Genomic DNA, 19840 nt, shown 5'->3' with positions numbered 1-19840 from the left:
TTATTATATCCTGCCTCAAATACGCATTATTTTGAAAAACACTACATGACAACTTTTATTTCTTACATAATTTGCCGTCGAATAGCATTTTTAAAAATAGTTTATCCAAAAAAAGCATCACATGTTGATCCACTGTGCGACGTATCGCGCCGTGCAATAACATTAAGACGTAAAGAGACTTCGTGCCTCTACTCTTTCCCATATTACAGCTTGGCAAAAAAGAGTAGAAATGGAACTAATTTTTTACACCACTTACTGTTTTCATACAAAAGATAGTTGGAATATGCAAGACGTTTTACATAGACAGTGGCGCCCCTATTATTTTCTACTTTTTTTGCCCGACTGTAATATAGACGGTCAAGCAAATATTATGAGAGCAAAATTCAAATTTTCTATGGGACGATATTAATGTATGGGCACATTATTCAAATTTGCCGCCATTTTTTACTCTCATGATTTGCTTGACCGTCTGTAGTTACATTATCTAGGTTATTAACATGACAAGTGCCTTACTTGTTATGGCTGATGTATTTATTGGGTAAAATAAAAATCTGGTACTGGCAACATTTTCAAGTTGTCATCCAATGATCCAACAAACCAAATGCTAACGGCCGAATGTGATGCTCGTGTGTTCTTTTTCTTTTCGCTCCTTTTTTGCGTCGTTGTCATTGCAGTGAAAGTGTTTCATTTGAAAATTAACTTAGTGATCGCGATCGCAAGTATACCTACTAAAATAATGGAAGAGGATACAGAAAACATATTGGTATCCTGGGATGTGCCGTCAGAAGTCGTCGAGAACTTCAAAAGTAAGTTGTGAATTTTCTAGTATATCGCTGGCAGATCAGAAGGTAGTGGTCAGGGAGCGGTAAAATAGTTTTCAGTACAGATTGTGTTTTTTTTACGCACTAGTGCGAGAAGTGGTTCATTATATGCTAGGTCGAAACTTTGGAGGCTCATCTGTACAAGATATTTGTTAAATGTTAGGTTAAACAAAATTACCTACATCCATTGAGGTAAAATGTACGTTAGTAAATAGTAATTCAATGCATTTGCTTGATATATTTGTATGTTACTAAACTATTAAAAACTTATTATCTCATCAAAACGAGACAATGGGCATTTTGACACATCAATGTAAATAAAAAAAGTTATATTAATACTCGATCAAGTCCCATTTTGGTCAAATAATGTGTGAAAATCGTGAATGTTTAAATCAAAATAACATGACTGTGCTTGATGCAACTGCCATACATCTCCGGGGTCGATCAAGATGTTCATTTGTCTTCTGAAGTGTAACAAATTTAATGTGTAGTTGATAATTTAAAAGTTGTCAAGAGGCTCAACTTTCCATAAAACTAAAGGTTAAGGACAGATTGTTAGTAGGTACATAATTAGTATCATCATCAGTAGTCTATAAACCGCTCACATATCACATATTGTTGGTAACTACGAGTAGATGGGTAGCAGCCTGTTCTATAGTTCTATTTTATGTCAAGTATTTTGAATTTCAAATAGATTTTGTCACCATGTCGCAGTGGAAGACTTTGATTCAGTCTCTCTTCGACCACAACACTTAAGATATTTATTCTTTTTTGATGCATGTTTCGTTCATTTCCCATTTAAATATACATAGGAGAGGTCCTCGATAGCTATCAAATATGCAATTATTTAAGTTAATTTTTTTACAGAAAATGATATAAGCAAGGAACAGTTCAAATATTTGGTTTCAAATGATACTTACTTGAAAGAGCTTTGCCCACACATTGGGCACCGAATAAAACTAAAAAGTAAACTACAAGATTACTTAGACTCAGTTACTGATACTGAAACTGCATCTTCCTTCAATGCAGATTTAATGGTTATTAAAGCAAACTATCCAGAAGTGATGCAAATTGATCAAGACGAGTCAGTTATTCTAACAGACATTACATTGGATTTGGATTCCTACTTAAATATACCTAGTAGGCTTTCACTGCCAGAATTTGATTTGAAGACTATCCTCCAATCTACTCCACAAGGAAATAGTGTTCTAAATTATTATCAAAAATACAAACAATTGAACTCGCAAAAAAGAAACATCATTGTTGATGTTTTGGTGAAATATCACTACACATTTATTGTTAACAAGTAATTATTGAACCACTTATAATTATGTTTGCCCGTTGTAGAACTGATGTAGTGTTAGTTTTTTTATGTAGGCAGATAGATATTTTTGACAAGGGGTTTATTACATGTGGTCATAGGCATAGGTTATCTAATGTTTGCCTGAATTACATTTGCCATAAGTTAAGTTCTTAGCCAGAGCAGCTAAATACTTATTTTGTTATTTATTTTATTTTGTTACTTCTAGGACACCACAAGTAATTTATCCTATACCTTAGTAGTAGGTTAAGTAGCTATAGTCTTAGCTTGCCTGAATTACATTTGCCATAAGTTAAGTTCTTAGCCAGAGCAGCTAAATACTTATTTTGTTATTTATTTTATTTTGTTACTTCTAGGACACCACAAGTAATTTATCCTATACCTTAGTAGTAGGTTAAGTAGCTATAGTAGTATAGTTACCTGTAGAAATTATATATACAGTAATCATCATGTAGTAGTATCCAATGTAGATTAGTGTAATATAAGCTTATATATATATGCCGCTCAAGTACTTAGCTCATGGATTGTAGGAGACCAGACAGCAGTAGTTTCAGGCTTGGTACAGTCACCTGCGATAATATCTTACACAACGAAGGCCTCAAAAATATCTGATACGCTCTTACAATGTCTCATAAGGCAATTTGATGTATTATATCACAAATAAGGTACTAGTGGCAGATATTTTTGCAGCCTTCGTTGCGTAAGATATTACATATTATAGGTTACAGGTGACTGTACTTGCATGTCAATCCAGATGGATTGACGCCTAGTGCAAGTTAAATATTCTTTCGAGTTAAATATTCTTTCACGGGTAGCAAAATTATGCATTTAAGTACGTCAAGGGTGGTTGTGATGGTTTTCTGTCTGGTTTCTATAATTAGTATTAATACCTACTTAAATATGAATGAAGATTATCCAAAATATTTTTTTTCTCAGCAACATCAAACCAGAAGAGTTCAATTTGCTAGCTGCAAAAATTGTTTCTCTTTTCCCAACTGAAAGTATATATATCTACTATATGAAAGCTGTGCCAACATGCAAATCTGCTTCAAGAAAATATGTGCCCGCTAAAGGCAAATTAGTGGACAAGGTTCGAAATCTCCTGTACATATCAGGAGCAAAGCGCAGGAGCATTAAATCCACTTGCTCTAATAAGGATTCGGATACAGATGTAGAGTCTGTGGAAAATAATCAAGGTAAAATCTATACTTATTCCGTACTAATAGGTAATATAAATGCGAAATTAACTCTTGTCTGTCTGTTGTCTTTCTTCCTTTAGATTTTCACAAAGTATGGTTTCGATACAATTTTAGGGTTCCGTAGTCAACTATCCGTCCGCGGATAATCTCAGTGACCGTTAGCACTAGAAAGCTGAAATTTGGTACCAATATGTATGTATATCAATCACGCCGACAAAGTGGAAATAGTTATTTGTTTTACAAGGGGCAAAGTTGTTTAACCGCACGTGCCAATATTGATACCCGAGCAAGCGAAAGATTCCAATATTGAACCGCGAGCGTAGCGAGTGGTTCAAAAAGTGGAATCTTGAGCGTTGCGAGGGTTTCAAGGCACGAAGGTTAAACAAACTTTGCCACCGAGTGAAACACAAAATTTTTCACCACACCAACACGAACAAAATACTGACTATAAAACATCAAACTAAATCAAATCCATCAATCTATTCAATATTTATGATTCAAAATCATCATTTGGTAAATTCTACCAGCCAGCTTAAGACATAAAGTTATAATTTGTTTGAAATTACTTTGCACTCTTGTGAATAAAATGCAATTTTGCTATCTGTTTTCGAATAGCAAAGTAAGCCTTTACCATTTGGTGTGGTGAAAAAAATGTTTTATTAGGGTACCCCCCTGCATGTAAAGTGGGGACTGGTTTTTTTTTTTCATTCGAACCCCAACGTGTGATATATTGTAGGATAGGTATTTAAAAATGAATAAGGGTTTAGGTACTCCAATAGTTTTTTGATAATATTAATATTTTCGGAAATAATCGCTCCTAAAGGAAAAAAAAACTGTGTCCCCTCCCCTCTAACTTTTGAACATTATGTTTAAAAAAATATGAAAAAGATCACAAAAGTAGAACTTTATAAAGACTTTCTAGGAAAATTGTTTTGAACTTGATAGGTTCAGTAGTTTTTGAGAAAAATACAGAACTACGGAACCCTACACTGAGCGTGGCCCGATACGCTTTCGGCCGGTTTTTTATTTGTTTTATTTCAGAGACTGCCTCAAATGACGACGCTATTTGGCTGAAACATAACAATGAGCCATGGGACCAAGTTTGTGAAAGGTGGAATAACACCTTTGAATTAAGACACAAACAAAAATTTGAAACTGTACATGATTTTCTCGAAACCTGGGCCATTTTAAAAGACGGCAAAGCAGATACTCTGGTAAGACATTCCTAATAAAATAACTAGCCACCTTATATTAATAATAAATTATATACATATTATATAAATAGAATTGATTTTAGTATAAGATTTCTATTACTGGCCATGTTATACTAAAATGAATTCTGTAACCTACGAGTATGACTTACTACACTAAATACATAAAAAATAATATCAAGATAAATGCCATATTTCCTTTAGAACACTTCAAATCATCAATCAAAGTGTCTTATAATTCCCACATTTCCCATACTGATCAGGTGGGAAATCATTTGGAATGATAACTGTGTATTCATATGTAACTCTGTTTCAGATGAAATATACATTACTTAATATACAGGGTGCATTTTGACAGCGGGTCAGTGAGGGCAACTATCAGATCCCGTGGTGCTATTGCTATCTAAGGAGACTATCCCTCGATTTCAAATTGATGGAAATAGTGTTTACAGATTTTGGAAAAAACATACAGGGTGCGAGAAAAAGGTCATTTTTGAGAAACTTTCAAAAGCTTGTATGGGACCAAAAAATATTTCCGTCTAGAAAAGTCACAAATCGCGAAAAACTCTTCCCATACAATTTGTATAAATAATAAATATTATAAAAAAAAATTACACGGTGATTTTTTGATGCCAATCGATTCCATTCTTAATAGTATTAATAGTTTCTAACGGGTCAACTTACGGTAATGTACCAAAAAGCCATAAACCAATACATTTTACTATGGTGAATAAGTAGAAAAAGTTTTCTTTAATTTGTGGCTCTTAAGTACATTATCGCAAGTTGAGCCTAAGAAACTATCGATACTGAATAGGAATAGAATCGATTGGCATCAAAAAATCAGCATGTAATTTTTTTTATATTCATAAAAATGGTATGGGAAAAGTTCTTCGCGATTTGTGACTTTTCTAGCCGGATTTTTTTTAGTCCCTTACAAGCTTTTGATCCTGGATAAGAATTAGATCGATTGGCGTCAGAAAAAATGTTTGTCAAAAATGCCCCTCTTCTCGCACCCTATATGGTTTTTTTTCCAAAATCTGTAAATGCCAATTTGCATCAATTCGAAATCGAGGAAATTCTCCTTAGGCCATTTTCGCAAAGGACCACGGGATCTCATGGCTTACTGACCCGCTATCAAAATATACCCTGTATAATTAATAATCCAAAACAAAAACTGAATTAAGTAATATTCATACATACATACATACAATCACGCCTGTTTTCCAGAGGGGTAGGCAGAGATCACGGATTTCCATTTACTACGATCCTGACAAAGCACTTTCGCTTCACACACATTCAATTACGTTTCTCATACACGCGCGCTCGTCGGTTTCGAGTACTTTTGACCTTTATAATATTCCTAGAACCTAAACTACTTACTTATACATAAATTTAACTTAAAAAGTAAAACGTATACAAATATCCCGCTTCCTTCCTTGCCCAAAGGTGCCCACGATGCTTGCGGCAGTTCCGCGTGGGATAGTGATATAATAATTAATACTGTCACTGTTTTGTTATTGTTACAGATACTTTTGGATTTTGAGAAACAGTTTAAAGAGAAGTCGCTTAACTTCTTTAAAAACTGGGAACTATTTTTCTCGAAACTTTTGAAGCTTAGAGAAAGTGTCGTGACAAATGATAATGCAAAAGCATTAATTGAAGGATTAGGGAATATCATTGACGATGGTAAGTACCTACTTGTTTACCTATAGAATGTGTTGTAAGACTTGTAAGTACCCAAATCTTGACTGTTTTCCACTCGTATAATGCGAGTATAGTTTATAAGTTTTTATAGTGTCCATATCGGTATATCATCGTCATAGTTTAGTAGATGCATTCATACTTGATCATTTTATAAAATATGTGTAATTTTCATATATATTTCTTTTATTTCAGACAAAAAAATTCCGGTGCAGATTTACCTGCTAGGTTTTTTAATACCACCCAAAGGCCGAAAATCTAGGAAAGTCAAGTTCTCAACCACTGAATCAATCCAGGGCTTATTAGTTCAGATAGATGTAAGTATTGTATGCATCCAATCAAAATTTAAGTTTTATTCTCTTTATTTTATTATTAATATACATTTATATTATTACCTATAAAAGTTGTGTAATTGTTCAGTTAATGTTTTACTATTTTACTCTTCGAGTCAAGCGAGTTCAATATATTTCATTTAGTTTTATTGCAAAATAATGTTTCTAGCATTATTTATTTTTTAGCATACGTATATAAAATATATCCACAATCACAATTGATAAGTTTTCAAAATATGTAATTATGCTAAATTGAATTATTTTTGGTAAATATGTTCCATTTAATTTTTCCCACTCAATTTTTATGATAATCATTATTACGTATGTAAACTGTAAGGCATGCAAAGTTGCCAAAGAGCCACCATAATGAAGTTACATTTTACTTAACATTTTTTAGAATTCGTTACTTCTTACTTCTTGAATGAAATACTTTTGAATGAAAATTACAATTAAGGGAAAAATCAAAAAACTTTGTGTACATTAAAATTCCATTTTCTATCTGACTAAGTCTCTGTCTCTTAAAAGGAATCTTCTACTTTTGTAGTGGAGCCTCTGCTGAGCAGTGGGATATTCCTGGGAACTATGGCATTACTTTTAAATTATGTTTTTAATGCAGGACGCCGGAGATATCGACAGCGTAATCGCAGCCCAGAAAGCTAAGGCTGCAGCCCGGAAGGATACCGTTCAACCCTTCGTGCTCATACAAGGACCGCTACAAAACTTCGCCCAGATATACATCGTTATTGATGATATCAAATACCACGTGCATTCAGCTGCAAAGGCGTTCGACTTATTGTTTAAGATTTATCACGTTTTCCACGCCAAGTATCCCCAAGTGTGTGAGCACCTCCACATAATTATTCAAAAAAAGTGTATCAAATCCATACAGCGTATGATACAGTACCACCGTATATAGTTGACGTTTTAAACTTAGATGTGTAAAATTTGGTCTTCGTTTTTTATAAAAGTTCTTGAAATGTAAAAATATACTAAGGTATAGAAATTTCTTTGGTCTTATGTACCCACTTAAAAAGTATTTCATTGTGTAAGGTATTTGCACCATCTACAATTGACGTGATTTGTTCTAAGTTTGTCTTGTAGAGAATACTCTGTGGCGTCAACTACGCCTATCATTCGAAAAAAGTTAAATAAATTCATAAAATGCTTTGTTCCGAGTGCAAACTCGATCTTGGTACTTTTAAAAATACATTTTACATTTGGAACTTATTCATAAAATAAAAACTAATTATCAATGTCCTATTGAAAATTGCCAGAGAACGTATTGTACAAAGTATTCTTTAAAAGATCATTTGACATTTTTTCATAAATTGTTTGATAATCGCCGACTTGATAGTAAGCCAATAGAAAAAACATCGCATCCGAATTCTCCAATGTGTACTAATATATCGATCAATAAAACTATAACACATGATCCTATAGAGTTAAACAGTTCTACTAAACTTAAATCTAATAGTGAGAACTGTAGCCAAGACAGTGAAAATGTAACAATGCAATTTAAAAAAGATCTTCACTTATCTGTTATACTTCTTATATCGAAATTATACAGTAATTTAAACATGCCAGAAATCAAATACAAAACATAATCGATATTTTTAAAAGTTTCCTTACTGATTCAGTTTCTTACATAGAAAGTCAAATTCCAGTGCTTGGAAATATTAATAGTAATAACATTAGTAACGACATATTGCCAATGAAGAACTTAAGTTTGTGCTTGGACATATTTAAAAACTGTTTTCAAGCAATTGACACCGAACATAGACTAATAAATTTGTTTAATGCGAGTGGTAAGTTAGTTAAACCAATTAAGAAAAAATCGGTGTCTCGAAGGCACCAAAACGAGTAGATTCTAAAGTGATTATGACTTTAAAGGATGAATACGTTCATTTGGTGCCTTTGAGAAATAGTTTAAAGCTGTTTTTAGAATTACCACAAGTCCTGCAGACCATACTAGACTATCAAAGATATCTTAGCAGCACAGAAAATGTATTGCTAAACGTTGTTAATGGGGTATTATGGAAACTAAAAGCTGAACATGAACATTGCTCAGATATTTCTATTCCTATATACATTTACTATGATGATTTCGAAAATGGTAATCCATTAGGCAGTCATGCCGGTAAACATAAAATTGGCGCTGTTTATTGTAGTATTGCGACTATTCCACCGCAGTTTGCTAGTCGCCTGGAAAATATTTTCTTGGCTCTACTTTTTTATTCCAACCAGAGAGTAAATTTTGGCAATAAAGCGGTTTTTCAACCATTACTTGATGAATTGAATTTTTTGGAAAATTGTGGTATAGACATACTCTCTAATAATGAAAAACTAAAAGTAAAATTCTATTTGATTGCTTTATCAGGAGATAATTTAGGGCTTAATTCAATTATGGGTTACATGGAAAGTTTTTCCGCCAGTAATTACTGTAGAATTTGTACTATGAATAAACAAGAATGCCAAACTGCCATTTCAGAAAGTGAAGAAAAAATACGGTCACGAGCTAATTATAACCATTGTTTAGCCAATAACATTGGCGTAAAAGAACTCTGTGTATGGAACAGTCTAGACAGCTTCCATGCTTGTGAAAATACCAGTGTAGACGTCATGCATGATTTATGTGAAGGTGTTCATAGATATAGTATGACATCAATAATACAATCATTTATAAATAAAAAGGTTTTTACCTTGGACCAATTAAATTCCAGAATGAAATACTTCACATATACTAGATCCGAGCATAATCATCCCCCACCTGTAACTAAGCAGCATTTATGTAATGGTATCATCATGTTTTCAGCGTCGGAGATGTTATGCTTTGTAAGAAATTTCCGTTACTTTGTCGGTGACTTCGTTGACGAAAGAGACGAAGTGTGGAACTACTATTTGCTTTTATTAGAGTTAACAGAAACACTAACCGAACAAACTATCTCCACAGAACACTTAGTTAATTTGAAACATTTGATAAAAGAACATCATAAAATGTATATAGAGCTATTCAAAAGTTCATTGAAACCAAAATACCATTTCTTGGTACATTACCCGGGTGTGATAAATAAATTAGGACCGCCTATATTTTACTCGGCTTTCAAATTTGAAGCTAAACACAAAGAACTAAAAAGAGTATCACGTTCTATAGCGAGTAGGACAGACTTATGCTATTCGATTTCAATACGGTGCCAATTAAAGGACTGCAGCAGGTTTTTAACTAATGGTGGCTTTGAGAACAAAACAAAGTGTGGAAAGTTAAAGCAGTGCGTAAATATTCCGTGTCATTTAAATGGAGATAATTATTTCACGACTGTTACTTTCGAAAATAACGGATATATTTATGATCATATGTCCGTTGTTTTGTACGAATGTAAAGATGACAATCCAATATTCCTCTTAATTAATGATATATTAATCAGGGATAAAGATTTTAAGTCCGTCATCCTTGCGTGTTCTGTGTTGCAAATAATTAATTACAGTACCCATTTAAAGGCATATCAAGTTAACAAAACGAATGAATACAAATACATATCGTTGATTGAATGTTTTGATCAAATGCCAATACCTCTTCGCTCAGTAGGTGGTAATTTATATGTCTCATTTTATAAATAATAATTATACTAAAGTTTAAGTTAACATTAAAAATGTAGGTATTAATTGTGTTGAGAGGACATTTTTAATTATTTGAATTATTTAAATTTTCTGTACGTAGTTAGCTAGTTAGGTGCAGAACTGAACTGATGTTCATTATTTTTACGTGTAAGTGAGTATCTTCAATTAAGACAAATAGAGTAAGATATTGTTTTCTTTAAATCATTTACTATTAGCAAATATTGTAGAGGTACTCTAACAATTACGTAATTCCAAGTCAGAATATCCCTTTTTATCTACTAGGTTATATTTAGTGCTGATTCAATTATTTTGTAGCGTCCTCTTTGGCCGATAGTCCACTATTATATGTTTACCATAGAAATATGATCATAGGCAACATGCCATCTTCTTCACGTTGGAGAAAAAGGGAGGCATGATCATATTTCTATGCTAAACATATGATAGTGGACTATCGGCCTAAGTTGTATAATTGATTTTATTAAAAACACAATAATATCATCATTATTTTTATTACATATCAATTGGTGTTCAACATATTGCAATTCGTGAAAATAAAGTACCTAAATATAATTCAAGATTGTAAGCTTTTAAAATAAAATAATGAACCATGACATGTAGCTCAAACATATTATGTATAATTTATATGGTGATATAACACTGATAAGTCAAAATGTATTCCGTTCTAAATTCAATCTTAATACTGTATAGTGACACTGATAAGTTCTGAATTTGTAATTACTTTCTTTAACTGGTGCATAAAATAAACGAGAAACTTACATTTCACTTTTATTCCATTATTTCCGAATAGGTAATAAATTTAATGTGTTTTGAAACTAATTTGGCTTGTATAAATTAGACTGGAATACAGATTACTGTCGAAACACATTCATACTTGAAACACACAGTAAGTCTTTTTGTAAAAAGTTAAAGCTTGAATTGATTAGCACTTGTTTTGGTTAAGATAATTCTTCTTGTATAAACATGTTTATTCTAATTGTAAAATAGAACGCATTCTAATAACATACTTACATTAAGCTTTTCTTTTAAGTTTGTATTTCTGGTTCTTCTTGTAAAAGGACACGCACTCCATTAAAATTTAAAGCTCTCCTTTTAAAGTGTAAATTTGTGTATTTATCCTAGTTATAAAATTACCATTTTATTATTGTTTTATTTAGATAGGTAATTTAATCAAGTCATAACTGCCGCAAAGTGTATAATAGTGATGAAATGACCATATTATAAAGGTAAACAATACTAAAGATGTTAAATAGGTAAAAAAATACATCATAATATTTTCATTTACGACATTAAAATGATAAGAATAAAACAAAAATAAAATGGTAAATTTTGTAAACGCGCCAAATACACAAACGTCGGTATAATAAGTGTCGTGGCTCATGTTGTGCCGTTCTCTAGAATGTTCTCCGTTTTGTATAAGAAACGTTCTCGCTCAAAGAAACGGAGAACATTCTCGAGAACGGCACACCTTATAGTCGTGGTGAAGAAGAGATTTACCTAATTTGAATGGAATATGTTCCATTTTTACGACAAGAATGACACTTTTTATAAAAAGAATTAAACACTCTTAAAAGAAGAGCTTTACTTCATTTGATTGGAATACGTTCCATTTTACAACAAGAATGACACTTTTTATAAGAAGAATTAAACACTCTTAAAAGAAGAGCTTTACTTCATTTGATTGGAATACGTTCCATTTTACGACAAGAATGACACTTTTTGCAAGAAGAATTAAACACTCTTAAAAGAAGAGCTTTACTTCATTTGATTGGAATACGTTCCATGTTACGACAAGAATGACATTTTTTATAAGAAGAATTAAAGACTCTTAAAAGAAGAGCTTTACTTCATTTGATTGGAATACGTTCCATTTTACAACAAGAAAGGAACTTTTTTGCAAGAACAATTAATGCTCTTGAGTAAATTATCTTGGTTACTTAGAACAAGATATTTTCGTTCTTGGGTCAAACAATTTGGCTTTTAAAAAAGAGCCTTACATCATTTGACCGGAATATGGGCCATTTGACAACAAGAACTAAACGCTCTTGAGTAAATTAACCAGCTATTTAGATCAAGATATTTTCATTCTTGGGTCAAACCATTTAGATTAAAAAATAAGAACTTAACATATTTGGGCAGAATATGGGCCGTTTAACAACAAAAACAAAACGCTCTTGAGTAAATTATATCAGCTATTTAGAACAAGATTTTTTCGTTCTTGGGTCAAAAAATTTAGCTTTTAAAAAAAGAGCTTTACATCATTTGAAGAGAATATGTGCTTTTTTACAATAAGAACTAACACTCTTGAGCCAATTTTTAATATTATTATTGTGAAGTAACACATATTCTCTTCAAATGATGTAAGGCTCTTTTTTTAAAGCTAAATTGTTTGACCCAAGAACGAAAATATCTTGTTTTAAATATGTTCATTCTTGGGTCAAACAATTTAGCTTTTGAAAAAAGAGCCTTACATCATTTGAAGAGAATATGTGCTATTTTACAATAAGAACTAACGCTTTTGAGCCAATTTTTAATACTATTATAAACAAAATACATTCAATCTTCAATTAAGAAAAGGAATAATTATGTCAAAATGCTTTCTCTCTTGAAACAACAGTTATTAGCTTTTAGTGGAAGAGATATTTAAAATGTTGATACAAAAAAGTAGTTCTTGGTCTAAGAACTATAATGCGAAACATTTTATATCTTAATCTAAGTAATTCTCCATTTTCCTTATATCGAAATCCCAAAAGATCTTGACTCAAATAATATTACTTGCTTCAAGTAATTTTTTTTTTCTGTGCACAACCGTGAGGTGTACAATCTCAGGAATTACTTCCTTAACAACGAGTGTGGGATGCATCGTGATGTGGTGGCAGTTGACGGAAACCTCACGCCGCTCTCCTTGGCGAAAGAGAACTGGCGCAAACCTGTGGTACTAAGTACTGCGGATCGCAAGGCGGTATGGGAGAGCAAGCAGCTACACGGGCGGTTCTACAAGGCCCTCACGGGACCCGATGTAGACCTGCTCGCATCGGTGAACTGGTTACGATTCGGGGACCTCTTCGGAGAAACCGAGGGTTTTGCCTGTGCAATTGCGGACGAAGTTATGATGACGAACAACTACCGGAAATATATCCTGAAGGACGGTACGGTCGACATTTGTCGGGCATGCCGCCGTCCCGGAGAGTCACTCAGGCATATCATTTCCGGTTGTTCTCATCTTGCTAACGGCGAGTACCTGCACAGACATAATCTCGTAGCCAGGATTATTCACCAGCAACTTGCTCTTCAATACGGCCTTGTGGACCGCGAAGTACCGTACTACAAGTACTTGCCTGCGCCAGTTCTTGAAAATGGTCGTGCCACGCTCTATTGGGATCGATCTATTATCACTGACAGGACTATTGTAGCCAATAAGCCTGACATTGTGATAATGGATCGACCGCTTAATTTTTATAAAAAAAAACTTTTATATCTACTAACATTATGCAAAATCTCAATATTTCAGTCCCGTTTTTTGTACCAATTTTACGTTAGTTTTGTTTTTGTTATCGTAGTCTTGTAAACTATTTTTTTTAAGAAGAGACGTTAGTTCTTCAAAAAACCTCGGCACATTTCACAGTGTTTGCGGAAGGAATTTTCGCGGTTTCACATACCGCATACCGATTGAAACACATGTCACTTCGAGCGGCGAAAGAATACATAATTACAAGACTAGGTACTGCCTATACACCAATATGTGCCGTCGTAAAGTTGTTGCGAAATCTATACGGAATCTTTTTCTTAAGTTCTTTAGAATCTTCACCCATGACGGTGCAGGTAAGGATATTATTCCAGTAGCTTCTTTGAAAGTTACCTTCATTTCCTGTAAAAAATTCGGAAACTTTTCCCATCTTTTGGTAACTTTCTTCAACTTGCAAATTCATACTACTGCCTAATCTGTAAACTGTATACTACGCCAGCGTCGGCGCACAAAATACCGTGGTCTTCGAACGCTGACTAATTGTACGTTACGGAGTATCGCCTACAAAGTATACATCAAACATGTACCTTACCTCGTTTGTACTAAGACGAATGCATACCTACATAATACTCGTATTGGCGAAGTAGCATGCGCGGCGACCGCGGCGTGTTTGTTTTCAAACCTCATTAGCTTTGGAGCGTGATTTATCTGGGTTTTTTTTATAGGAGCAGTGCAATGAACTAATTCCTGCGTAACCAATTATTGATGATTACACCCTGTTAACGAATTATGGCACATACTTTAGCGCGGTTGTGTTATGCGATAAACGCAAAAAGAAACTGAATGAATACTAATAGCAGGGGTTCCCAAACTTTTTTTAAACACGCCTCCCTGTTGCCTAAAAAAAAGTAAAAAATATTATAGGACATTCTTACACAGATTGACTGAGTCCCACGCTAAGCTCAAGAAGGCTTGTGTTGCAGGTACTCAGACAACGACATATATAATACTATACAAATACTTATATACATAGAAAACATCCATGACTCAGGAAAATATCTGTGCTCATCACACAAATAAATGCCCTTACCGGGATTCGAACCCGGGACCGCGGCGTAGCAGGCAGGGTCACTACACGCTAGGTCAGACCAGTCGTGGAAATATCTACGCTTCCACCCATGTGACAAGTGGAGACAAGTGGAGTGGATTAGCTAGTTGTCCACTTGTCCCACGACCCCTCGCCGTCCTTGTGATGGCGCGCCTCACAATTTGAAAACCCTTGAACTACCGAATATAAAAATCTAGAAATATTTCTATGTAGATCAAGAAGCGTGTGACAAATACTTTTGAAAGCCATCTATGTATGAACCCAGACCCAACCAAGTATATTCTAAAACTATTATATCAACAACAGGTTCTGGGTAATCTACATATCTCTTATGCAAAATGTGTGTTGATGTAGTAATACTTCAATATGAATTGCTCCTCTTAGCAAAAAAGGGTCTTGCGAGTAATTTCTATCAGAATACCATCAACTCTAGCTTATACTAAAGCAATTCATCTTGTTGGGTCTTCGATTTATAACATGCGAAATCTTTTACGCCCTTTGCGCGGCTTTTCTTGACCAGTTTTAACAGACCTCGAGATTCTAGAAGCTATTCGACAGGAAATTCAATCTTCTTTGGAGGAAATATAATTCATGTTTCCCTGACGCGATGCGGAACTAAGATTTCAATATGGAGTTTAACTTCTGTGTTTAAGGTATATTCTTTAAGTTCTAGTAAGAAACGATTCGCGTTCAGAGTTTTATAAGAATCGTACATTCGTCTGGTTTATAGAAGCGAACGCTTCCTGTAGGGTATTTAGAATAGTTCTGTAATTATTGTAACAGTCTCAGCTCTTCCTTATTCGATGTAAATACGGTGTTTTTTTGCCTATTTTCACTTCATTGATTTATAGTGCATCATTACGCATCTTTAAAGGTAAAAAAACTGAAGCGCCCTTCATCATTGAAGTTATGTTAGAAGAGTTTTATGTACCTATAGAGGATTTACTTACATTGAGTTGTACATTGTAGTCGTACAGCTGAATGCAAATATGAAATGTTGGGTACAAGTATGGATCTTAAACATTTCTGGGGGTATGGTAGAGTATTGTCAAGTTCATAAATATGTGTACATTTTCTCACCTTGACTCGTTGCAATAAGGCGAAAAACTGTACACAGGTATTTATGCACTCGACTGTACATCACATATAGAACTTGCACTTGAGCTATTGTTTTAGATTACACATTCTTCAGATTCTATAATGGAGACATCTAACTTTAATTTTACTTCGTCCTAAATCGTTATTTGATGAACAAAATCTTACATTGTTGAGATCATTGAATTTATTTTTCGCTAACTAACTATCTAACTTTGTTCTGAGATAAAATGATAAAACTTGATATTTACGACGTGCTTCTACACCTAATAACAACTAGCAATCCGTTACTTCCAAAGGAAAGTGTTTGAAATCAATGGGGCGTAGGATACTCATGCTATTTGAATAAGCAGTTACACTGCTTGTACAAGTTTACTCAGTAGTCATGTTCTATTTGTCAATGGCTTTGCTATCTGCTTGAGATCAACCAGTGTAAGTCTAATACTTGGTAGTAAACCAGCCAAGTTTGCAAAGCGAAAAGATGATGTTTTCGCGACATTTCCCAGTAGTCTTATGACTATCAATCTACTTCCAAAGATAAATAAGATCCTGTCGCAATCTATTTCATGTTGACATCCTTAATGAAAATAACATTTTGAAAGGGGGTCACTTACTTAACAGTAATCGCTTGACCTCACAGTACCTCTTAATTTAATCAAAAATATCATCGTCATGGAAATGCAAGTTATTGTTTAAAGCAAAGTAAACACCTCAAAATTGTTACTAAAACCAAAAAAAAAAACATACATTTTCCGTTCTACTCATTCTAAAATGTCTAAACTCATAGATGTACTGGTTTTGCATGATCTAATTATTCATCTTTTCTCAGTTTCTATAAAGCTGGTTAATATTTATAACGTAATGTAGAGATATAAATAGCATCCAGGATAGCAGTATAGTCATTCAATACGTCAATTTCTCGTTCCGGCCTGTTTCTGCCATGCGGTTCGCATTGCGTATCTCTGTTTAAAACATAAGGACGTAAATCATACAATTTCACTGCTCAGTAACAGCTGTAACTATTTGTTCATACATACGTAGATACAAAAACTCACGCCCCTCCCCCTCTTCCATTCTTATTCCTATAAATAAATAAATATTATAGGACATCTTCATTCCTATATAAATACTTATATACTATAAAACATCCATGTCATTAACAAATTCTGTGCTCATCACATGATCTTAGCAACCCGGGACCAGCAGGCAAACTACCGACTGCGCCAGAAATTCCTATATGTCCAAGTTTCAGTGTTCTTAGGTTTGAAAAAAAAAAAAAAGAAACAAGGCCATCGCTCATACCACAATAGAACGTACATCGGGAATGAATATCGCGAATACAAAAATACTAATTAAGATTTTAAATGAGCTTTTTACTTGTTACAAGTCAACGGATGGGATAGACTGAATTTCGTACAGTTATCTACAATGATTATGTTACTTTTGAGTCATATGTCTTATGACTGTAAAAATACGATTAAAATGTTTTGTTTTAAGCATGTCCTTTGCTGTGTAACATATTATTGCAAGAGACTGAACTGCGAAATTGCATGGAGTAGTTATGAATGAATTCATTGATAAACTTGCCATGCACTTTTGCAGCTCCCTGTACATGTACAAGACTAGTATGTACATTTATAAGCGCAGGCGCCTAAGTTACTAAGTAACAAACTCCGTTATGTATGTTGCTGTTCATTAAAATTACGAGTACGTGCCCTTAATTCGCCGTACCTGCTATACCTGCTGTATAACTTAGCCTTAAGTTGCTTTAAATTAGAATTTCAATATTACCTACTTTGTATCAGGAGCCGTTCAATGATTTTAAACTTACGATTTTAAGTGAAGTTGGTAAAGGGAGGAAAAGTCAAGAGCTTCTTATAATATATTTATTCAGAGCAGTTTTATTTATTTTGAATTATTTGTGTATGTATTGTTTGGAAAAATATCTATCAATGTTTTTTTTTATTAATATAAATGGGCTTATATACTCTTGGCCACAGACTAGCCAAAGGCCGATGGAGAGAGCTCGCCCAGAAGATGCCTGTTCACTCATGGTTTGAAGGTCGCCGGGTTATATGAGCTCGGAAAATAGCCGCTGGCAAGGAATTCCACTCCTTGGCAGTGCGCATAAGAAAAGAAATAAAAGAAAATGTTTTAATTAGTTAGAGTCTGTTAGGAAAGTCAAGAGTCGTGGAATGTATTGACCCCTCATATATTTCACAACCCTTGACTTTCCGAACAGACTCGAGCACCCGCGGGGCAGTTAGGGTAGCCTACAGTTACATACAGTTAGATATCTTTTTTTTTATACTACGTCGGTGGTAAACAAGCATACGGCCCGCCTGATGTAAAGCGGTCACCGTAACCTATCTACTTTTAGTAATCCAAGAAGCCTACGTGTATTTTACATATGTCTAATCAAGCTTTATGATTCATAAAGACGCTGCATACGATTATACAAGAAAGTCTTCATAAAATATATAGTATTTTATGCAACAGGCGTTTAAAGGAGGTCAAAAAAGACGAGTGGCGTGGGTAACAATTTGAGGCGAAGCCGAAAATTGTTATTAAGACGCCACGAGTATTTTTTGACTCAGTTAAACACCGTTGCATACAATACTTTTTCTACGACCATGGACTTACTTTTGAATAGTTTTCTAGAATAACTTTCGTGAAATTCGCACTGTTTCCTATAAGTATTTTGACTTGTCCTCTGCAATGTTTCTGCACTCACCCTGTCGCTCGCACTCCGCCGCGCCGCCGCCCGCCCCCGGCCGGCGCCCCGCGGCCCGCTATATCCCAAGGCATCCTAACAATGCTGTAAGAGCTATATCGTATGCGCGGGTGCGCGGGGCGCCGGCCGGGGGCGGGCATCTTTTATGTAGGGTTTTAACGATCTATGCACGACACGGTAAATGACGAATAACAACACGGGAGTAGAAAAAATCCTTTTTAGTTAAAGTCAATTCCAATTCTTAAAGAAACGCGGCAATCCAAATAAAGCAGAGTAAACCTGCACAAGTTATAAAGCAATCAATCAACAATAACATGGCATAATGTTGTTCACAAACATTTTTTACAAACGAATCGCGTGCAATAATCAAGTCACTGTAACGAGATGAATGATTTATAGAAAGAAAACGAGATATTCGAGCGCATTCGGACTTGAACATTCCTAACTTGATTTGATACAAAGTTTTAGGTTACGTAGGTAACGCATCACCAATGCGTTCGCCAACTAACTGTCATACAGTTTGGCGAAAATATTGTACTTAATGAAAAAATGCTCACACTGTGAGAGTATATTTACTTCACAACTAAACTACGAGTATATTGCGTGATATTAGTAGAACGATAGATAGAGGAGGGTAATTCATACTTTTCGAACCCAACTCCTAAATGCAAACGGGACAGAACCGCGTATAACTATGTATTTAAAACTAACCTCCGACGTTTCAAGGACGGCATTATCCCCGTGGCCTCGAAAGGGTTTTGAGTAAGAAAGTTGCAATCCAGACGAAAAACAAGAGTGAAGCGTTCGATTGTCATCGTGGTCACGGATGCACTGAGTGTAGGTATCATAAGCTTAATTAATATCAAAACATGAGCCACGAGCCTCATCATCCGATACGTGGAGATGGTCGATAAGCTCCTGAATAGCTGAAGGATCTTAGGATCGTAGGGGCTAATTGCAAGATCCCAATAAGTCGAAGTGTATCCGCAACCCCCCGCAGATTTAAGATAAGATAAGATAATATCAAAACAAGTTACGGTATTTCTATTTCGAATGCCGTTCATGGAGCGGATATGGTAATATATCGTATGCCGGTTCTTACGTGTCGCTTACGCAAGTCAACCCTGAACCTGAATCGCTATTCGCTAGGCATTTTGTCGCGTGTTTGTGCTCATTTCCAGTTTAACATGACACTGATTTGTACAGACTATAACTTATT

The 19840-nt window shown here is 34.5% G+C and overlaps 3 protein-coding genes across 4 annotated transcripts in view; 2 read left to right on the top strand and 1 right to left on the bottom strand.

Annotated features, from left to right (window-relative positions):
- The window catches only part of LOC125234281 (elongation factor-like GTPase 1), a 272150-nt gene that overhangs the window by 200139 nt on the left and 52171 nt on the right, over nucleotides 1-19840 (bottom strand). The window lies entirely within an intron of this gene.
- Nucleotides 1-19840, top strand: part of LOC125234282 (dystroglycan 1) — a 168428-nt gene that overhangs the window by 106443 nt on the left and 42145 nt on the right. The gene's annotated exons all lie outside the window — the stretch shown is intronic.
- LOC125234283 lies at nucleotides 607-8159 on the top strand. 2 transcript variants are annotated; one of them, XM_048140508.1, is made up of 6 exons: nucleotides 607-806; nucleotides 3079-3338; nucleotides 4383-4555; nucleotides 6079-6238; nucleotides 6449-6570; nucleotides 7202-8159. In XM_048140508.1, exons 2-6 carry the CDS (start codon nucleotides 3161-3163, stop codon nucleotides 7499-7501), a joined length of 933 nt encoding a protein of 310 aa, XP_047996465.1. In that variant the 5' UTR covers nucleotides 607-806; nucleotides 3079-3160; the 3' UTR covers nucleotides 7502-8159. The 2 variants fall into 2 exon arrangements, with proteins under 2 accessions (XP_047996465.1, XP_047996463.1); XM_048140506.1 differs by lacking the exon at nucleotides 607-806 and having other exon boundaries at nucleotides 3035-3338.

Source organism: Leguminivora glycinivorella, chromosome 15 (genome assembly GCF_023078275.1).
Source record: "Leguminivora glycinivorella isolate SPB_JAAS2020 chromosome 15, LegGlyc_1.1, whole genome shotgun sequence".
NCBI classification, from domain to species: domain Eukaryota; kingdom Metazoa; phylum Arthropoda; class Insecta; order Lepidoptera; family Tortricidae; genus Leguminivora; species Leguminivora glycinivorella.
This window is presented reverse-complemented; position numbering and strand designations above follow the sequence as displayed.

Excerpts from the sequence above, each read along its gene's own strand:
- LOC125234283 (XM_048140506.1), top strand. The coding sequence starts at position 3,047 with ATGAAGATTATCCAAAATATTTTTTTTCTCAGCAACATCAAACCAGAA. Across the intron at positions 3,339-4,382 it reads GTCTGTGGAAAATAATCAAG|AGACTGCCTCAAATGACGAC; the intron begins GTAAAATCTATA and ends GTTTTATTTCAG. Across the intron at positions 4,556-6,078 it reads ACGGCAAAGCAGATACTCTG|ATACTTTTGGATTTTGAGAA; the intron begins GTAAGACATTCC and ends TTATTGTTACAG.